The sequence below is a fragment of the Nelumbo nucifera genome, chromosome 6 (assembly GCF_055504915.1).
Source record: "Nelumbo nucifera cultivar China Antique chromosome 6, China Antique-T2T, whole genome shotgun sequence".
NCBI lineage: Eukaryota > Viridiplantae > Streptophyta > Magnoliopsida > Proteales > Nelumbonaceae > Nelumbo > Nelumbo nucifera.
The window spans coordinates 19,293,716-19,314,794 of NC_142654.1; the positions used below are offsets into that span (position 1 = coordinate 19,293,716).

The 21,079-nt window shown below is 36.6% G+C and overlaps 1 protein-coding gene across 4 annotated transcripts in view; it reads left to right on the forward strand.

The window, feature by feature from the left end:
- The first annotated feature begins 796 nt into the window (after nt 1–796).
- The window catches only part of LOC104591259 (Nucleotide/sugar transporter family protein), a 60,290-nt gene continuing 40,007 nt past the window's right edge, over nt 797–21,079 (forward strand). For 3 of the 4 annotated variants that reach the window (XM_010250064.3, XM_010250066.3, XM_010250065.3), the window contains exons 1-6: nt 797–954; nt 1,225–2,072; nt 2,182–2,351; nt 4,585–4,670; nt 4,836–4,885; nt 9,033–9,100. In XM_010250064.3, coding sequence (XP_010248366.1) covers nt 1,813–2,072; nt 2,182–2,351; nt 4,585–4,670; nt 4,836–4,885; nt 9,033–9,100 — 634 coding nt within the window. In that variant the 5' untranslated portion in view covers nt 797–954; nt 1,225–1,812. The remainder of the gene's footprint in view (nt 955–1,224; nt 2,073–2,181; nt 2,352–4,584; nt 4,671–4,835; nt 4,886–9,032; nt 9,101–21,079) is intronic. The other variant, XM_088889758.1, reaches the window with a different exon arrangement.

The following is a 21,079-nucleotide window of genomic DNA, read 5'->3' on the forward strand; positions in this document are numbered from 1 at the left end:
TTTATCTTTTCTTTTTTGTTTCTTTTGCATTTAATGATGGTGTAAATTTTGTATGCCAAAAACTGATGCAAAATTTGCACTACCTTCCTCCTACCTAAACTATTTCTCGTATAAAGTAGGGATCACATCATCCTATCTTATTCCTAGACATATAACCCTCTTCTTATCTCCATTCCCTTTCATTTAAAGTAGAGGATTATTTCTTACAAACAAATAATACAAAGTCAAATATGAATCAAAAGTAAACCAAAATTTACACTTAGGGGGTGATCTTTTTTTTTGGATTTTGAGAAGGGGGAAATTTTTTTTTTTTTAGATTTATGTGGAGATCAGTGAAAGCATATTTTCCCGGGTATATATCCATCTCCTAGGTGGGTAAATAATTTTCCCACCTAGGAAAAAGTTACCAATATTTGAATGAGACAAAAATGCCTATTTTAATAATAAATTTTTATAGTTAAAATGGTCATTATCTTATTTACATGAGTCCCAAAAAAAAAACCAAGCATTAGCCTTTAAGCTGTAAAAAATTGTTAACCTTAGATGAATACCATACAATTATGCCTTTTTTTTCCTTAAACAAAGTGCTTTTTGTTTCTAAAAAAAAACTCTCTGGTTTCTAAAAGAAGACGAAAGGCAGAATAAAAAAATACGAATCGGACAAGGGCGTTTATGTCAATATGTCATTGGGTAAACAAAGTAAAAAAAAAAAAGAACAAATGTCCTTTTACTTCTTTAGAAAGTTACACGAGAAAACCCGGGCCAATATATCAGACCATCACTGCGACAAACCAACAAACCAGCACCCGAGCCTCTCCCCTGAGGAATCTACAAAACCAGATCAGATCTTCTTACATCTTAGCCCCGGTCCAAATTTCGAGATCAATCAATACTTTAAAAGATCTCACAAGCTTCAAGGACGACATCTCTACACAACATACTCTCGGATTTCAGGTCAGTCCGAGATTCTTTCGTGTTCTTTGAAGCTTAAGGAAGAGCATCCGTGCATGAATTTGCTTGTCATTTTTCGTTCCTAACGATAATTCTTTAGATATTTCCGTAATGCATTTCTGAGCTGTTCTCTGACATTGGACGCATTACATTTGGATCATTTGCTGTTATTACGACGTTGATCTTAATCGAGCTTGCAATTGGAGAGTTCTAACTTCTTCTTTTGGATGATTTGATTATAAAAAGCTAATGCCAGTTTTTTTTTTTCTTCAGGATCGATTTGGATGAGATAAAGAAAAGATTGGAGATTGAAGAATTTTGGAGTTCTTTCCTTTTCCTTATTTCTGTGAATTTGGCTTTATTTGTGAAGGTTTGAATTGTTTTGGTTTCTGATTTGTTGAATTGTGCTGCAAAATCCTGTCTTTCTGAGATTTTGGTTATGGTGCAGCACGAATATTTCTTACATTTGATTAAGTGAACGAAACAATAAAGTTTGGCAGACATTTGGTTTTAGTTTGATTGAATTGGTTAAGAACTTTCTCTATGATTTGAGAGGGACTGCCGTGGCTGCTGTGTAAAGATGGCTCTAACTTAGATGTCGGGAAGCAGATCGTAGAAAGAACTTTAGGAACAGAAAATAGTGAATACACTGGGGTTAATGGAATTCAAGGTGGAAGCCATGGACAGGTTCTCTTAAGGGAACCTCCTATGCGATTGTCCTTTCCTTTTGGATCATCATTCAGGCAATGCTGATGCAAGTTTACAAGAATCTACTTGTGAATTGCCTTCGCTTCAAGGAGATGAGGTTCAAAATGGATTTTTAGATGTTGATAGACAGAAAGTAGGTTTCGGCAGAGAAGTATGCATCTGAATGAGGGTAATGCTATGGGTACTGTGCCCGTTCATGTTAAGGTTGGAAATGAGACGAAATACATACCTTTTGATATTGAGAACAGGACCAATAACCTTTCACACCTTTCAGATATTAATGTTGATAGGTTTGCTTCAGAAGAAATACATGAAACAGTAACAAATACTCAGAATTCTATTTCTGCGGCTACTGTGCTTAAAGCATTGTTTTTCATATTTGTTTGGTATGCCTTCAGCACATGTTTGACACTGTAAGTTTTCACCTCTACTCATGGGATACTTGGTTTCCTATTTATTTTATTAGTGCAATTATGTTTCTTTCCTTTCTAGTAAATGATTCTTTGTTCTTTGCTTGAGTAGGTATAACAAAATACTCTTAGGAGATCAATTATGGAAGTTTCCAGCACCCTTGCTGATGAGCACTGTCCATTTTGCAATGCAAGCTGTTTTATCAAAGGCCATTACATGCTGTTATGCTCAAAGGTTTAAGCCTAGTATAAAAATACCATGGAGGGATTACTTTATAAGAGGTAGTCACATCATCTTTATCTCCTCCCTTTGTTAACTTTGTTCATTTTCAATTTTTTTGGTACAAAAGTTGAAATTTTGTTAACGTGACAAAGGGGTGAGAAGCCCCATATCTTTCAAAACAGGAGTGAAAATCGGGGGGCACTTAGGGTTGTAGACCAAGAGATAACTTAATGTGACATTTTCTAATAGCTTAGTTTGATAGTTCATAACAAGGGAGAGATTGAGGAGGTTTTCCATAAATTAGAGTAGGATGGGTAAAATGGAAGAGCGCATCCGGAGTTTTATGTGGTGGGCGAATACCACTTAGATCAAAAGGAAAATTCTATAAAATAGTTGTAAGGCCAACTATACTATATGGAGCAGAGTGTTGGCAGTCAAGAAATGATATGCTCAAAAAAATGAGTGTGGAAAAAATGTACATGCTAAGATGGATGAGTGGAAAAACTAGAAAGGATAGGATTAGAAATGAAGTCATTCAAAGGAACCTAGGAGTAACTCCAAGCCTCCAATAGGTGATAAAATGAGAGAAAGTAGACTTAGATGGTTTGGTTGTGCATAGAAGACCATCAACAGAACCCATACGAAGAAGTAATTTATTGCAAGTTGAAGGGGCTAGAAGGGCTAGGAGTAGACCAAAACAGACATGGGTAGAAGTAGTAAGAATGATCTAAGTGCCAATAATTTAACAATGGATGTAGCATTAAACGGAATGGAATGGAAAAATAGGATTTATGTAGTCGGCCCCATATAGTTGGGATAAGGCTTGGATAATGATGACACTTGAGAAGCTTGTTTGAGAAATCTCTCTACATTGTTCTAAAATGGATCCAATTCTGTTCTTCTTTTGGTTGGCGTTGTTGGTTCTTCAGTTTGGTGATTGTGATTGGCCTTTTGATGGCTAATTTCAATTTTTTGGCATGATGTGTTTGCTTTCTGTTGGCCAGCTTCAGTTCAGTGATTACTAGATCATGACTTGTCTCTACTTTGGCTTTCTGATATGAGTTCAGTCAGCTTTCTAACATCCAACTTTGGTTTCTAAGAGGCCTCTTCCACATCTCAAGTTTCTTAGTTGCTGCTTCAACACTATACCTATTTTCATGGGGGTTGTTTCAACATCCTTGCAAACTCAAGCTGGTTTTCCCACCTTGAGTTTGAGGGAGGGCATAGAGAAATATATTGTATTTGGTTGTATTTAGGTTTTCTTTCAGGGAGGGTGTTGGAGGTTACAAGGGTATATTTGTAATATTGATGAATTTTGGAGACTTGTATGTACTTATGAGAGGAAGAGGGGCCTAAGTGAAAATTTGATACAGTTGGGTATTTTGCTTATTGAAGCCATTGGTTGTGTGGGATTAGGGTTGAGTGAGAGTGGATATTTTGTTGTGAGTCTGTAAAGAGATCAGCCATGTATCTCTTGTTCTCATAGCGGATATTTTTCCTCTCTTCCTATAAATGTAGGCTATCGAGCTGAACCACGTTAAATCTTGGTGTTTTTCCTATTTCTTCTTCCTATTTCTTATTGATTTACTTTATTCTCTTTCCTGCTGGTTGACATCTGCTTGGGCAGCAATGCACACCAAAAACTCCAAGGATTAGGCTTCAAGGGACAAAAACAATCAGCCCTTTCAAATCTCCATGCAGTTGGATGATCTTAGGACTGCATAGAGATTGCTTCAAGAAACCTTAACTTGGCTCTGATACCAAGTAGAAAGCTGCAACAGCAAAAAAGGAAGAAGAAAAAATAGAAACCTGGATAAAAAGGGGTTCTAGAGTGGGGAGAACAGCAGAGAGAAGAAGAGAGATGATGGAGAAAGAAAGGGGAGCCGAAAGTTCCTAGCTGCCCCATTCTCTTATTATTTATACTTAATGGAAAAGAGTCGTACAATGTCCAATATGCCCCCAATAGGGCAGCCACTTTAAAAACTAAATAAAAACAATATGGGCCAAGTTCCAAAAACAAAAAGAATATAAACAGGGTATGAATAAATCCAAAAATAACAAACTGTCAACACTATGATATGTTGTTGCCCATGTTTGAAATAGAATGTTTCTTTTTATTATATCTATTTTATGTATCATCTTTTCTGATCTCAATTTTGATGCTCCTTAAGTTCAGTGTTGACCATTGGTTTTCCATGATTTTTAACCATTTGGTCAGGAAACATCTGGCTACCTTTTCTTTTATTAACTTCTCTAACAACTAATGCTACAGATGGACTTTGCCTTTCACAGTTGTACCAACGGCCCTTGGAACTGCATTGGATATAAACCTCAGCAATGTCTCCCTTGTTTTCATCTCTGTCACATTTGCTACTATGGTTGGTTTTTTTATTCCTCACTCTATATTATGATATGATTTGTTGTCAGTTTGTCATATTCAATTACTAATGCAAAATGCCAACGGGACTCCATTTTGCTCAGTATTTTATTGTTGTTATTATCCTTTAGAAGCTACCAATTGTCATTACTGTTCTCTTTTGCAGTGTAAATCTGCATCTCCAATATTTCTCCTTTTATTTGCTTTTGCATTCAGGTAAGCTTCTTGTTAGTTTACATTTTTGTCCAATAAGCTTGCTTTACGTTTCCTGGCTTTATAGTTAGTTTTTCTCTTTTTGTTAAACATATCCAAGTCATTACTAATGTAGTGAGCAAAAAATCATTTACTGCTGGTTGTAGTGGAGACCTGGTATTGAATCCTACCTAGCAAAAAATCGTCATCATCATCTAAGCCTTTTGAATAAATTCTGAGCTAAATCTGGTATGATAGATCTTTGCCTGTGTAATTTTGTCTCTGCCTTCTCTGGCTCTTGGTGTACATCTTCTTATGCATCTCTGATCTCTCTTATGAATAAATTCTCAGTTACTTTTGCTAAAAAAAATTGTCTAAGCCTTTTCCAACTATATGGGTTTGGCTACATGAGTCCTGTTTTGACATTCTTTTCTGTTCAGTGCCATATCCATTGTCAAATTATGAGCACTTAAATCATTTCTTATTACTTCCACCCAAGTCCTATATGGTTTTCCCCCAACTCTTCTAGCCCCTTCAACTTGCAATAGAAAAAAAAAAAAAACTGATGCAATGTACCAGTATTATTGTATTTCCTTCAATAAGTTCTTGTATATGAAAAACTTTGGCAAAACTTGCCTTCAAATGTAAAAGCATAATGTGGCATTTAGATATAACAATATGTTGTACCCGTGTGACACCATATAGCTCATGTGTCAGCATTTATTTATTGCAACAATAGCACTATACATGCACCACCTATCATATTGTATGTTCGACGTGGCACAGACATGGCAATGAACATCTGCATCCATACAAATGCACACATGTGCCACATGGCATCTCCATATCTGCCGTGTGGCAAAATGTCACGTGGATCATATTTTCCACCTATCGTTTTGCCATATAGCATATTTTATTATTCATTATTATAGAACACATTTTAATATTTTCTTAGTTATTTAAGTATTTCATTGTTTTATTTAATTAATTCATTGCAAAACCTATGTTTCATAAACTGTACCACGAAGCAAAAAACAAACATTATTAAAGTCTTGATAGTAAGTACACCTTGTGAAACGTGAAAGTATACCTTGTGAAATGTAAATGAATGAAAAATAAGTAGACCACATGACGTCTTTAACGTGACTGGTTGAAAAATATTGATTTAACATGCATCAAGTATTCGTAAATACACCATAGTTGGACTCTTGATTTATTAATTATTAAATAGCTTTTTATATTAATTTTTTTCATTATTTAATCATTTTATTAGTAGGTTAAATACTTTTACATTTAGTTATTCATTAATTATTTCCATTTTATATTAATTATATAATAAATTTTCATATATATTTGATTACTATATTCATTATTTAATAATTTTGTTAATTGTTATTCTTTTAATTAATTTCCCTTATTTATTAAATCATATTATTAGTTACTTGATTATTTTTACTATTAATTATGTAGTTTATTATTTTCATAACTAGTTATTTATTTATTATATGACGAATGTTAATGTTTTCTTAATTATTTAATTATTTTTATATATTAACTTTGTAAATTATTTAATCATTTTATCAGTTAACTAATTAATTTTATTATAAAAATAATAAAATATTTTATTTTTACTATTAATTAAATATTTTATTATTTTTATAATTCTTTATTTATGTTTTTTGTTTTATTGAAATAATTAAATTATTTATTTTTATTTATATTAATCTTAAAAGGGTGTCATGCGATCCTTACGTGATGACTTGACACCAAATCACCCATAGTACTTTTGTAGGAAAGCTCACTCTGTGCTTTTGGGATTTTTTTGTGCTTTCAGTTTTTTTGTTCTTGCTTTGAAAATCATTGGTGTCCACGCACCCAAGTACTTTTCTAATAACATTTGCTTTGTAAAACACAAAATTACTTTGTAAAAGTTTATCAAAACATAATTTAAAAATCATATTTCTGATCTAAAAAATTAGGTTTATATCCAGTCCATCTGTCCCATGACCCTAGATAACCGGGACCAACATTGGGTTATGGGTTTTTGTACTTCTAATCTTAATGAGATCTATCAAATGAGCATGGGTGCCTTGTATTGGAAGATGTTCCTTCTATTCAAGTAGAGCAGGATAACATAGGTAGACAATCAATCGTACCCGAACTCTTGATGAAATCCATTTATAGTAAGGTCTTGCTTGATAACATTGAGCTTTGAGTTCTGAGTACAGTTCTTTTGCTGAGCCCTGAATGTAGAGAATTTATGTTGAGACCCATATTCTAAGTTATAGAAATGGATATTTGATGGTTTATTCCTTAGGATGGATTTTTGGTAATCTTTATTATATTAATTAATAGTCAAATGGTGATTAAACAATTAAGATTGCTTAAATAATCAAAAATAATAATTCTATAATAAAATGACTGAATAATTAATAAATGGACAAATGGAATAAGAATGATTAAACAATTAATAAAATTGATTAAACTATTAAAAGTGATTAAATAATTAATGAAATGAGTAATTACTAAAAATTAAATATTTTATAATAAAATTATTTAAAAATTAATAAAAAGGGTTAATAATTACAAAATGATTAAAAAATTACTTTATTTGAATAATTAAGTAAATAATGTGCTTAGTTTAACAGTAAAATAATTTAAACTCATTTGAATAATTAATCAATTTAAATAATTAATTTGTTTGAATAATTAAAAATGATTAAATACTTTTGTGGAAAAATGCCAAATGTTAGGACCATATCCAGTCCATCCCTCCCAAGACCCTAGATAGCTGGGACCAACATTGGGTAATGGCCTAATTTAGAGATCTAAGAAGTTTATATCAAATACTTAAGTAAATTAAATACTTCCAAAATTTAATAAGTTATATTATTTAATTTAAAAATTTAAGTTAGATGCTATGTTATATAATATATTTATTATGTATGTATATATTTTTTAATATTTTAGTTAATAATTATTTTTAGTTAAATAATTTTATTTAATATTTTAAGTATTTATTATAATACATGAAAGAACATTAAAACCAAATGGGGGCATGGGGAATTCCACATTTGTTTCTGGGGTGAAAAATTATAGAAAAAAAAATCCTCTTAGTGTACAAAGAGGATAGCTAAAGGTTTTACCATAAGCTCTTAGTGCTGAGCCAAAGTAACTTGCTCAGCACTAAGAGGGCCAGTTAAGTGTTACTGACAACCCCTAAAGGATCTTTTAAATTGTAATGGTACAAATGGCTTCATTAGGATTGGAATTCTTTACTCATCTTAATTCTTATTTTGATGCCTCACTTATAAGATGTACATATGTGATATTCTTTTAAAGGCAGCAGAAATATATTAATAATTACAAAATGGTGTCTACATAAAGGGCTTTACAGTTATACAGAAACAATACAAAAATAGGCCCCTCCCTGAAACCCATATAGTTATAGAGCTACAAATGGGGTGCTTTGCACATTGTAGATGTATACAATTCCTTTATATAGAGATATAAAACCTTTAATTATTACTGATCAAAAAAATGAAAAGAAAATAAACTGTGCTATACAAAGTAGCCCTTTCCACTCTTGTACTCAGTGAGAGGTTTATTCCTTGTGTTTAATTGGAAGGGCCATTTTAGTGGAATTTATTGTCTGAAAGTTGCAAAAGCCTTGTTTGGAATTGCTTTGTGGAAGCACTTTTCTGGGTTCCTAGTTCCTAGTGAGAGGCTCTTTGTGTTTAATGGTGCTTGGTATTTGAGTTACAGAAATGCTTCTGCATAATCTAAAGCTTTGTTTTCTTCATAAGTGGAAGCCACAAATTTGGTGCTTCTGGATTTTGGCTTCTGTAGAAGCATTTTTTTGGATAAGAAAAATATTAAACATGCATTAAGATTCTTCATATTTACCTAAATGTTGTCATAATCATTTAAGAAATATTTAAATGACTAACATACCTATCAAATCTTTAAGCTTTTCCATTCAATGGGCCTTTCCATGAAGTGCTTTTTCATAAAGGATTTCATATCCCAAAGCATTCCCAAATGCAACCTAATGATTTTGTCTCCACCAATTGAAGATATTAATAAATATCATAATCATCTTTAAGATCTTTATTTAATTTTATTTAGCTGAGTGCTTTATATTTTATAACATTGCAATTTTATTTGGAAGGTTGGAGACTCCAAGCATTCAACTTCTTGGTATCATACTAATCATCTCTATTGGAATTTTACTAACAGGTACCTCTCTCTCTCTCTGAATTTGTTGATAGAATTTAGAGGCATACTAACCTGATTAGACCAAACAAGCTTATTTTCATGTTACAAGTGGGTCTTTTGTGTCTCCTGAGCTGGTACAACCAAAGAGGTTCATGTATTGTTTAACCTGAAACCTTCTTCACATGATATCATGGTCAGGTATCACCTCTAACATGACCTCCATCATATGGCAAAGAGGGACCTCCTTGGTCTATGAAATCAAATCTGACCTGCAGGAAGATTGTGGAGCAAGAAAAATAGAACAAGATAGAAAAGAATGGAAGAATGGGCAGCAGTAGTTCTATTCTTCCCAGCCCTACTATTGAGATTTATATCTTAAGTACAATTACAATGGAAAGGAAAAATCTTCCCCTCATTAAGTGGCAGTAAGAAATAAAGAAAAAAAATGACATACAGCTCAGGCCTACTCACTTTTTTTTTTATCAGTAAAATAACTTCGTTTATTAAACTGAAAACAGATTACAAGTGTTTTAGCTACTCTGTAGTCCAGAGTACATCAGATTACAAATTTGCTCCAAATTACAAGGATCATCAGCTTTCTGTTTTGCTACTGTAGGCTACAGCTTCGCCTAAAATAAAGTAGACCTATCAGCTACCTGTTTTGCTAGAATATCTTCTAATCCATTTGCTGTCCTTTTTACCCAACCAAATTTAGAGTTAAAGCTTCTTGCAATAAGATCAATCTCCCTGAATGCAAATCTATATTTCCAGGGTGCCAAGTTTTATTTGCCTAGCCCAAGAGATGACCAAGAGTGAGTCCCCTTCTACTTCCAATTCTCTAACTTCTAATTGTACTGCTAGTTTCAAGCCTTGTAAAAGTGCCATAATTTCTGCCTGAATTGGGTCTCTGTAACCAATTGGTCTTGAGAACGAAGCCACAACTTCCCCTTGATGATTTCTAAAGGCCCCTTATACCTGCCCTCCTTGGATTTCAGCTTCAGTTTACTTGGCTTTGGAGGTTTCTATTCCATCTTGATATTTCTTTATGTGTATATTCTTTCTTGGAGAGAGAGAAAAGCGAGAAAAGAGAGAGGAGAGGAGAGAAGAGAGAGGATAAGAGAAGAAGAGAGAAGGAAAATAGTTTGGGAGTCAAAAAAGTGTTGTTGGCGGCGCCCAACTTCTTATTTATAATGATATAACATAATAATAAATGGGAGATTACATTTATACCCTGGCAGCACACCCTAATAATAAACTAATTAAAAGAAGAAAAAAACAAGTTGACAACACACTAACAGCAAAGATTAAAAAATAACACTAACAACACTCCCCCTCAAGTTGAGTTGAATATGCCTATCATGCCCAACTTGTCACACAACTCATTGTGCTGCGAGTATGGAAGCCCCTTTGTGAGGACATCAGCTAGTTGCTCCTTGGAGTTGACATAAGGAGTACAAATTTCTCCATTTTTCAAATTTTCCCTTATGATCTGTTTGTCCACTTCAATGTGCTTGGTCCTCTTGTGCAGGATAGAATTGCTAGCAATGCTTATGGCTGCCTTTTTGTCACAGAAAAGAGACATAAGATTATGAATAGTAACTCCAAGCTCCCCTAGAAGATTTTTTAGCCAAAGTACTTTAGCCACCCCATGTTCCATAGCCCTATACTCCACTTCAGCACTTGGCCTTGCTACCACACTTTGTTTTTTGCTTCTCCATGTCACTAGATATCCTCTCACAAATGTGCAGTACCCACTTGTGGACTTTCTGTCATCCACAACACTTGCATAGACTTCCACCTTCAAATGATTATGTTTACTAGATAGCATACCTGTTCCTAGATACTTTTTCAAATACCTAAGAATCCTCTCTGTTGCCTCCATGTGTGGTCTCTTAGGGGAATGCATGAATTGGCTTAGAACGCCAACTAAATAAGCAATGTTTGGATGGGTCATGGACAAATAAAGCAAGTTTCCCACTAACCTTTGGAACTGTTTTACATCTTTCAGAGGTTCACCATCACAGTCACCCAATTTATGGTTGACATCCATAGGAGTATCTACTGGCTTTGCACCTAACTTGTATGTGCCTTGTAACAGATCAAGGGTGTACTTCCTTTAAAAAATGAAGATGCCCCTTTTTGAGTGGGCAATTTCAATTCCAAGAAAGTACTTTAATGGACCTAGATCTTTCACCTCAAATTGAGATGCTAGGAACTGTTTCAACTTTTGTATTTCTGAGCTCCAATTTCCTGTAATGATGATATCATCCGCATATACTATCAACACAACAACCTGTTCCTGACATCTCTTCACAAAGAGAGTGTGGTCAGACTGACATTGCTTGAATCCTACTTGCTGGACTGCCATATGAAACTTACTGAACCAAGCCCTAGGAGATTGTTTTAGACCATAAAGAGACTTTCTCAGCTTGCACACCATATTTTCATTTCCCTTGGCACAGAATCCTAGGGGTTGAACCATGTACACCTCCTCCTCCAGGTCACCATTTAAAAAGGCATTCTTCATGTCCAATTGATGCAATTCCTAGTCAAGGTTAGCAGCCAATGATAGAAGAACTCGAACTGAGTTCGTCTTAGCTACTGGAGCAAATGTTTCATCATAGTCAACCCCGTAGACTTAAATGTACCCTTTTGCTACTAGTGTTGCTTTGTACCTTTCAACTGTCCCCTCCGCCTTGTGTTTAACTGTAAACATCCACTTACACCCCACTGGGTATTTCCACCTTGGAAGATCCACCAACTCCCAAGTTTGATTTTTATGGAGGGCATTAATCTCCTCCTTCATAGCATCTATCCATTCAGGGTATTTTAAGGCCTCTGCAACATTTCTTGGTATGGGGATGCAATCAACTACAGATAGGAAGGCTTGGTATGAGGGGAAATGTGATCATAGGAAACATATTGGATAATGGGGTGTTTAGTAGTGCATGACTTGACTCCCTTTCTTTGAGCAATAGGAATATCAAGGTCATCCACAACCAAAATGGGAGCAGGGGTATCAACAGGTGCACTAGGGCCTTGTTCATTTGGACTTACCTCTTGGGAGTCTGAAGGTGTCGGTTGCTCAATGTTTGGTGGCTCCACATCTTTGTCACATTGTTGATCTCTATGGCGCTTATGTTGGAAGACACGAAAGGGAATAGGGTCGGGAATAGAAGGAAGAGAGACTTGACGGACCTGGACATGCTTTTCCTCTTCCACGCTACTCTCCCCTTGAGGAGAAGCAGGGAAGAACGACTTAGACTCAAAGAAGGAAACATCCATAGAGACAAAAAACTTATGACTAATGGAATAAAAGCACCGGTAACCCTTTTGAGAGGAGGGATACCCCAGAAGATACATGAAATAGATCGAGGGTTTAACTTACCACAAGACGGCGACAAATCATGGACAAAGGCACACCAACCAAACATTCTCATGGGAATGGAAAATAAAGGAGACTGAGGGAACAATAACTGATGAGGGGCCATGTAGTTCAACACTTTGAAGTGCATGCGATATAGCATCCATCCAAAATCTTTTTGGTACATTCATGTGTAACATTGTCCCTCGTGCTACCTTAAGGAGGTGTTTGTTCTTTTTTTCTGCAACACCATTTTGTTGTGGTGTTTTTGCACATGAGCTCCTGTGAATAGATCCATAAGAGGCAAAGAACTCATTGAGCTCACCATGGAAATATTCCTTTGCATTATCGGATTGAAAGATCTGGATTTCAACATGAAACTGTGTAAACACCATCATCTGAAAGTCTTCACAATCTTTGGAACTTTGTCTCTGCTACACATGGGAAATACCCATGTATAGCGGGAGAAATCATCAATAAATGTGATAAATTACTTATACCTGCCCTCAGAGGTTATAGTAGTAGGCCCCCATACATCAAAGTGCATAATATGGAAAGGAAAAGTTGATCTTTTATTAATTGAATGAAATGTTGTTCTACATTGTTTACTCAACTGACAAGTTTGACACTATTTCAAATGAAACATGACCCAACCGACTATGCCACAAAAAAATTTGACTCTTATTTGACTAACTATATGACTCTGAGGATGACACCGAGAGACCAATCTTGTTGTCAAGAATGTAAAGACCATCCACTAACCTTCCTCTACCTATTGTTTTCTCAGAAGTTAGATCTTGAAAAACACATGAACCAGGGAAAAAGGTTACACTATAGTTTAAAGATCTTGTGATACTACTAATGGAAAGCAAATTGAAAAGAAGTTGAGGAACATGGGACACATTATTCAGGTTTAGGCCATGAGGAAGGGATATTGATCCCTGGCCTGCAATGGAGGAGAATGATCCATCTGAAAAAGATTGATAAAGATTTAGCTTACTGATCATGTGGTTAGAGGCCCCCGAGTCAATGATCCAAGGGGAATCAGTGGTAGTGGTGACATGGAAGGCAGAGGCTACATTACTTGATGTAGAAGCAAATGAAGTAGGAGTACTAGTAACTTCTTGGAATGTTCACTTTATTTCTTATGTTTGTATTCTGCTGAGTTAGGGTCCGTTTGGACTAGTTAAAGTATATTTTTTTTCTTTGTTTATGTATTGTAACTTAAGTAGGGGCATAAGGGTCCTTTCCCTTTTAATTACGATTGCCTTATATATATTAATATAAGCTGGCACCGCCAGCCACTTAAGTTGACTCCAAAAACATTCTCTTCTCCCTTCTCTTCTTCCTTTCTTCTCCTCTATTCTGTCGTTAATATGGTATCAAAGCGGTTCTGCTAGTCCTGAGAGCAGATCGAACAAGTTCCCTCTTCCTCAACTTGCTGTCTTCAACAGTGATCAAAAGGGCAAACCTACGACTGGTACATATTCATTTTAATACCTTTTTCTCTTTTATCTTGGTTGTGTACCAAGAAAAAACAAATGAATCCAGATTGCTGAGTGCCGTTTGAGAAGTTGTGAGGTTCGAACCTCTTTTTTTTATGTATCATGTGATCCCATACCTGAAAATACAGATCTGTAGGTCATGGATGACCTGATTTTTAACCCTTGTGGTGTGACCGTACTGATTTATGACCCCTCTTGGCAGTCAATGTGTTTGGATGGTCTGGAAGTTGGTGGAGTGTGACTGTTAGGACAGTTCAGCACTGAGATCAACCTAAAATCTTGCCTTTTTTGGACAATCTAAGCTGGTTTGTAGCCAGATTGTATCAAGATTGCAGTGTGTGCATGTGGGCTTCATGCTTGGTGTGTTTCTAGGACTGTTTTTTGGTGATAAGAGGGATCATAAGGTGTGTGTAGGATCTGAAAAGTGTTTGAATCATGTCCTTTGAGAATTCTGCAACTTCTGGAATTTCAGGAGGTCAAAACAGAATGAGTGGGGGGATGGATATGAATTTCCCCATGGCTGTAATTCCCTTGGATGGACTGAACTATCTTGCATGGTCTAGGGGAATTAAACTTTACATTACTGCTAGAGGGAAAATTGGGTATATTAATGGTAAAGTGAAAGAACCAAAGACTGGTAGTGTTGAACTTGACAGATGAGACCAAGAAAATAGTATAGTGATGTTATCGCTCTGGGTTTTCATGCTGCCACAAGTAAGGAAGACTTTTATGTGGGCTGAAATAGCTTGTGAAATATGGAGGTATTAGAGCAAAATCTACTTATTCAGAATAGAGACATTATGCAAAGATATATCAACTATAAGGTGAATCCTCCACTTGCAAGCAGGGGGAGAGGAGTCTCTCGGTGTACTACTAAGATTTGACATCAATTTGGAAGGAATTGGATCATCATCAAAATGTGAATTGGAAGTGTGATGAAGATGCAAAGGCCTACAAATCACTTGCTTCCCAACAATGGGTATTTGCTTTTCTTTTGGGGCTGAATCCTACATATGAATCCATGAGGGTACAAATCTTAGGAAGTAAGAACTTACCTTCAATTCAAGAAGTTTATGCCTTAGTTCAATCTGAAGAGAGTAGAAGAAGTGTGATGAATTGTATAGAAGGGGAACCGGTTGCAATAGCTGTCCGAGGGGGTACAAGTTCAAATGCTGGAGGTTATTTTAAAAAGGGTGATTCACAGAAGAGAGTGGATGGCAAAGACAAACTTTGGTGCACTCACTGTTAAAAGTCCAAGCATACTAGAGACACATGTTGGGATTTTCATGGCAAGCCTAAATGGCTCAGGAATTGAGTAAGAAATCTGATATGAGTAAGAAGCCAACCTAACAGAGTCAGAAGAAATATAATTCAGCAAATGTGGCATCTCAAGAGACTAGTCCCATGGTACCCCAGGAGCGACACTCTGGTTCTGACCCCAAGGAAGAGATCATCAACTCCTTTCCTGACCACTTGGAATTATATGGTAGGACACTTCACCAGATGGATTCTGACCCTACTCCTTCTACCTCTTTGGGTCCATATCAGGTAACACTATTGCTGCTTTCGATGTGTCATCTCATACATCTGATTCCCCTTGGATAATTGACTTTGGAGCCTCAAACCACATGACTGGTAAGTCAAATTTATTTCAGGCATATAACCTCCTCTCTGGGAGAGATAAGGTGAGATTGGCTGATGGGTCTTTTTCAACCATAGCCGGTCAAGAAACCATCTCCCTTCCTCTTGGTCTTACCCTCTCTAATGTGTTGCATGTTCTTAAATTACCTATCAATTTACTTTCCATTAGCAATATTAATCATTCATTGAATTGTTCAGTGACCTTTCCTTCTCCATGTGTGTTTCAGGGTTTGACCTTGGGGGAAATGATTGGTAGAGGAAGCATGGTGGATGGTCTCTACGTGTTGGAGAATAAAGCCAATATTGTGGTTATAGAGTCCTTAAGTTCATCTAGTGAGAGTCATGCCTATTTGTGGCATAATCGTCTTGGTCACCTTTCGTTTGAGTCTTTAAAACTTATGTTTCTTAAGTTATTTAAGTCTTTGTCAATTAGTGAATTGCAGTGTCAGACGTGTCAATTGAGCAAATATTGTCGAAATTCTTTTCCTTTAAGAAATAAAAGATCTGTATTTCCTTTTCATATTGTCTATTCTGATGTTTGGGGCCCTATTACTCTACCTACTGAAACTGGATATAAGTATTTCCTTACTTTGATTGATAACTACTCTAGATATACTTGGGTTTATCCTATGCGATCTAGAGATGAAGTGCCAAAGATTGCGAAAGACTTTCAACGAATGGTTTTCATCAATTCCAAACTGAAATTCACATTTTCCAGTCAAACAATGCAAAAGAGTACTCCCATAGTGATCTCACAGAGTTCTTTGCTTTGTGTGGACCCCTTCATCAAAGCTCTTGTGCCAGGACACCTCAACAAAACGGTGTTGTTGAAAGAAAAAAATTGTCATCTTCTTGAACTCGTGGTTTATTACTTCATATGAATGTTCTGAAACGCTTTTGGATGGATGCTGTTATGTGTGCTGCATATATCATCAACCGTATGCCATCTCGGTTACTAGAGTATAAGGCCCCACATCAACTTTTGTTTCCTACAGCTCCGTTGTCCCCCATTCCAATGTGTGTCTTTGGGTGTCGTTGCTTCATTCATGAATTGTCTCATACTCGTGGTAAACTCGATCCTCGTGCCACTCCTTGTGTTTTTTCTTGTTTATCCGTTATCTCAAAAGGGCTACCGTTGCTATGATTCTGGTTCACGCAAGTACTATGTCTCCATGGATGTATCATTCTTTGAGAGTCAACATTTTTTCTCGGTTTCTCCTCAGGGGGAGAGTAGGGTTGAGGAGAAACACACTCAGGTTCAACTACCTCCTCTTCTTGATCCTTCTCCATTTCGTGTCTTTCTTTGCCGCCATAAGAGCCAACAGAGTCCAAGAGCCGTGGAACCTGAAACTATGCAACCAATATCATCGGACTCTCCAGAGGTAGATCCTCCTCATCAGCCAGGTACACTTGTTCCCATTGATATGCCTGGATCTTTTAATATTGATCCCCCTGTTATTAATGATCTTGATGTTCCTATTGCTATGAGAAAGGGTGTTAGATCTTGTACTACTAATCATCCCATCTCTCACTTTGTGTCCTATGGTCATATTTCACCTTCATATCGTGCATTCCTTTCCTCTATTGACAGTGTCTCTGTTCTTAAGAATGTGGCAGAAGCTTTATCCAAACCTGAATGGACAGATGCAATGAAGGAAGAAATTAATGCCTTACACAAAAATGGCACCTGGGAGTTGGTGGATCTTCTTGAAGGGAAAGAACCAGTGGGTATTCACAGTAAAGTATAAGGCTGATGGTTCGGTAGAAAGGTACAAAGCTAGATTGGTGGCTAAAGGGTTTACACAAGTGTATGGAGTAGACTATGCAGAGACCTTTGCTCCAGTAGCCAAGATGAATTCGATCAGAATCCTCTTTTCATTGGCAACTAATCTTGATTGGGAACTTCACCAGTTGAATATCGAAAATGCATTCTTGAATGGTGACCTAGAGGAGGAGGTTTACATGACTCAACCTCCGAGTTTCTGTGCCAAAGGTAGTGAGCAGAAGGTGTGCAGGTTAAAAAAATCATTATATGGGTTGAAACAATCACCTTGGCCTGGTTTAGTAGGTTTCATTTAGCTGTACAACATATGGGATTCAAACAATGCCAGTTAGATCATACTCTGTTTGTGAAAAAAGGTGAAGGGAAAATTGCAGCTTTAATTGTGTATGTTGATGACATAGTAGTCACCGGAGATCGGAAGGCTGAAATACAAAAGCTAAAGAAATTCCTAGTCACTGAATTTGAGGTGAAAGATCTTGGCCCCTTACATTATTTCCTTGGGATTGAAGTTGCCCGCTCTAAAAAGGGCATCTTTATTTCCCAAAGGAAATATGTACTAGATCTATTAGAGGATACATGAAAGTTAGGAGTGAAACCAATTGATTCACCCATTGAACCCAACCATCAGCTAGGAGATAGTCAGGGGGAGTGTTTGAAAGATGTGAGGAAGTTGTAGAGACTTGTAGGCATATTCTTATGTTTGTCAATGACTAGACTCGATATTGCTAATGTAGTGGGTGTCCTTAGTTAGTTCATGCATAGCCCTAAGACAACTCACTTTGAAGCTGTAGAAATAACCCTTAGATACTTCAAGAAGTTCCCAGGAGCTGGTTTGCTATTCTAGAAACATGGGCATTTGAAAGTGGAGGTGTATACAGATGCTGATTGGGAAGGGGCAATCGATGACAGAAAATCTACCAGTGAATACTACACCTTAGTGGGGGGAAACCTAGTCACCTAGAGAAGTAAGAAGCAAAGTGTGGTGGCTAGATCCAGTGCTGAAGCAAAATACAGAGCTATGTCTCATGGAGTTGCTGAAATCATGTAGATAAAAAACTTGTTAGGAGAGCTGGGTTTTGCAATTAACAAACCTATGCCACTCTATTGTGACAACAAAGCTGCTATCAATATTGCTACTAACCCAGTCCTCCATGATAAAATAAAACATATTGAAGTGGACAAGCATTTTATTAGAGAAAAACTTGTGAGCGGAGAAGTGTGCACTCCATATGTCAGTTCAGAGGAGCAACTTGCAGACATCTTCACCAAGGGCCTTCATCATGTGTGGCATAATAATTTGTGTGACAAGTTGGGCATGATTGACATCCATGTCCCAACTTGAGGGGGAGTGTTGGAATGTTAAATTTATTTCTTATGTTTGTATTCTAGTGAGTTAGGGTTCGTTTGGACTAGTTAAAGTAGTTTTTTTTCTTTGTTTTATGTACTGTAACTTAAGTAGGGGCATAAGGGTCCTTTCCCTTTTAATTATGGTCGCCCTATATATATTAATATAAGCTGGCGCTGCCAGCCAGAGTATTTGCTCCAAAACACTCTCTTCTCTTCTCCCTTCTCTCCTCTCTTTCTCTTCTCTTTTTCTTCCCCTCTTCCCCTCTTCTCCTCTATTCTGCTGTTAATAAATCCTTTTCTTCTTCATCCTTAGCTCTCTTCACCATCTGTTCACCTGAACAGAGTTCATCTTCTTCCTGTTTATGGTTTCTTTCCAGCCTCAGTGAGGGCTTTTTCTTAGGCCTACTCGCTTAAGATACTAAACAATGAAAGGACATAAATGGGCTAGCAAGCCCAAACAATCAGATCTGTTATTCTGTGTAAAAACAGGGATCTAATTGCTTCTTTTGCCCTATGATCAGCTTTGATACCATTTTTTGACCCAAGAAATAACAGAAAAATAAGAGGAGAAGAGAAAAAGTTTTTAGGGAGCCAAAAGAATAGGTTGGCGGTGCCCTTTCCTTTATTTATAACAGGGTAACAAAAATAAAGAGGGATGAATTACAATAATACCCCTGGTGGCACATTCTAATAAAAATAATAAAGAAAAGGATGCTGTTAGCACAATAACAGTAAGTAGCTGACAACATACTGACAGTAAACTAACAACATTAAATATAAACAAAAATGGCAAAGTAGAGAACTAATTCTTAATTGAATTGATTAGAACCATATGAATCGTGTAAGTCGTAAGAGTTATGATTCAAATCATAGGATTCAAACAAAATTTGTAGGATTTTTACAAAAACTCCCTACAAATCTCTGGAACTTCTTACATCTTTCAAACACTCCCCCTGACTGTCTCCTAGCTGATGGTTGGGTTCAATGAGTGAATCAATTGGTTTCACTCCCAACTTGCCCGTATCCTCTAATAGATCTAGTACATATTTTCTTTGGGAAATAAAGATGCTCATTTCTGAGCGGGCAACTTTAATTCCAAGAAAATAACGTAAGGGGCCTAGATCTTTCACCTCAAATTGAGTGGCTAGGAATTTCTTCAGCTTCTGTATTTTAGTCTTCTAGTCTCTTGTGATTACTATGCCATCAACATAGACAATTAAAGCTACAATTTTCCCTTCACCTTTTTTCACAAATAAAGTATGTTCTAACTGGCATTGTTTGAATCCCATCTGTTGCACTGCTAAATGAAACCTACTAAACCAGGCCCGGGGTGATTGCTTCAACCCATATAAAGATTTTTTTTTAACTTGCACACCTTCTGCTCATTACCTTTGGCATAGAAACCTGGAGGTTGAGTCATGTAAACCTCTTCCTCTAGGTCATCATTCAAGAATGCATTTTTGATATCCAACTGGTGAAGTTCCCAGTCAAGATTAGCTGCCAGTGAAAGGAGGATTCTGATTGAATTCATCTTGGCTACTGGAGCAAAGGTCTCTGCATAGTCTACTCCATACACTTGTATAAACCCTTTGGCCACCAATCTAGCTTTGTACCTTTCTACCGAACCATCAGCCTTATGCTATACTATGAATACCCACTGGTTCCTTCCCTTCAAGAAGATCCACCAACTCCCAGGTGCCATTTTTGTGTAAGGCATTAATTTCTTCCTTCATTGCATCTGTCTATTTTGCCACATTCTTAAGAATAGAGACACTGTCAATAGAGGAAAGGAATGCACAGTATGAAGGTGAAATATGATCATAAGACACAAAGTGAGAGATGGGATGATTAGTAGTACAAGATCTAACACCCTTTCTCATAGCAATAGGAACATCAAGATCATTAGTAACAGGGGGATCAATATTAAGAGTTTCAGGCATATCAATGGGAACAAGTGTACCTGGCTGATGAGGAGGATCTACCTCTAGAGAGTCCGATGATATTGGTTGCATAGTTTTAGGTTCCACGGCTCTTGAACTCTGTTGGCTCTTATGGTGGCGAAGAAAGACCTGAAATGGAGAAGGGTCGGGAAGAGGAGGTAGTTGAACCTGAGTGTGTTTCTCCTCAACCCTACTCTCCCCCTAAGGAGAAACTGAGAAGAAAGGTTGACTCTCAAAGAATGATACATCCATGGAGACATCGTACTTGCGTGAAGCAGGATCATAACAATGGTATCCCTTTTGAGATAACGGATAACCAAGAAAAACACAAGGAGTGGCATGGTGATCGAGTTTACCGCGAGTAGGAGACAAGTCATGAACGAAGCAACGGCACCCAAAGACACGCATTGGAATGGGGGA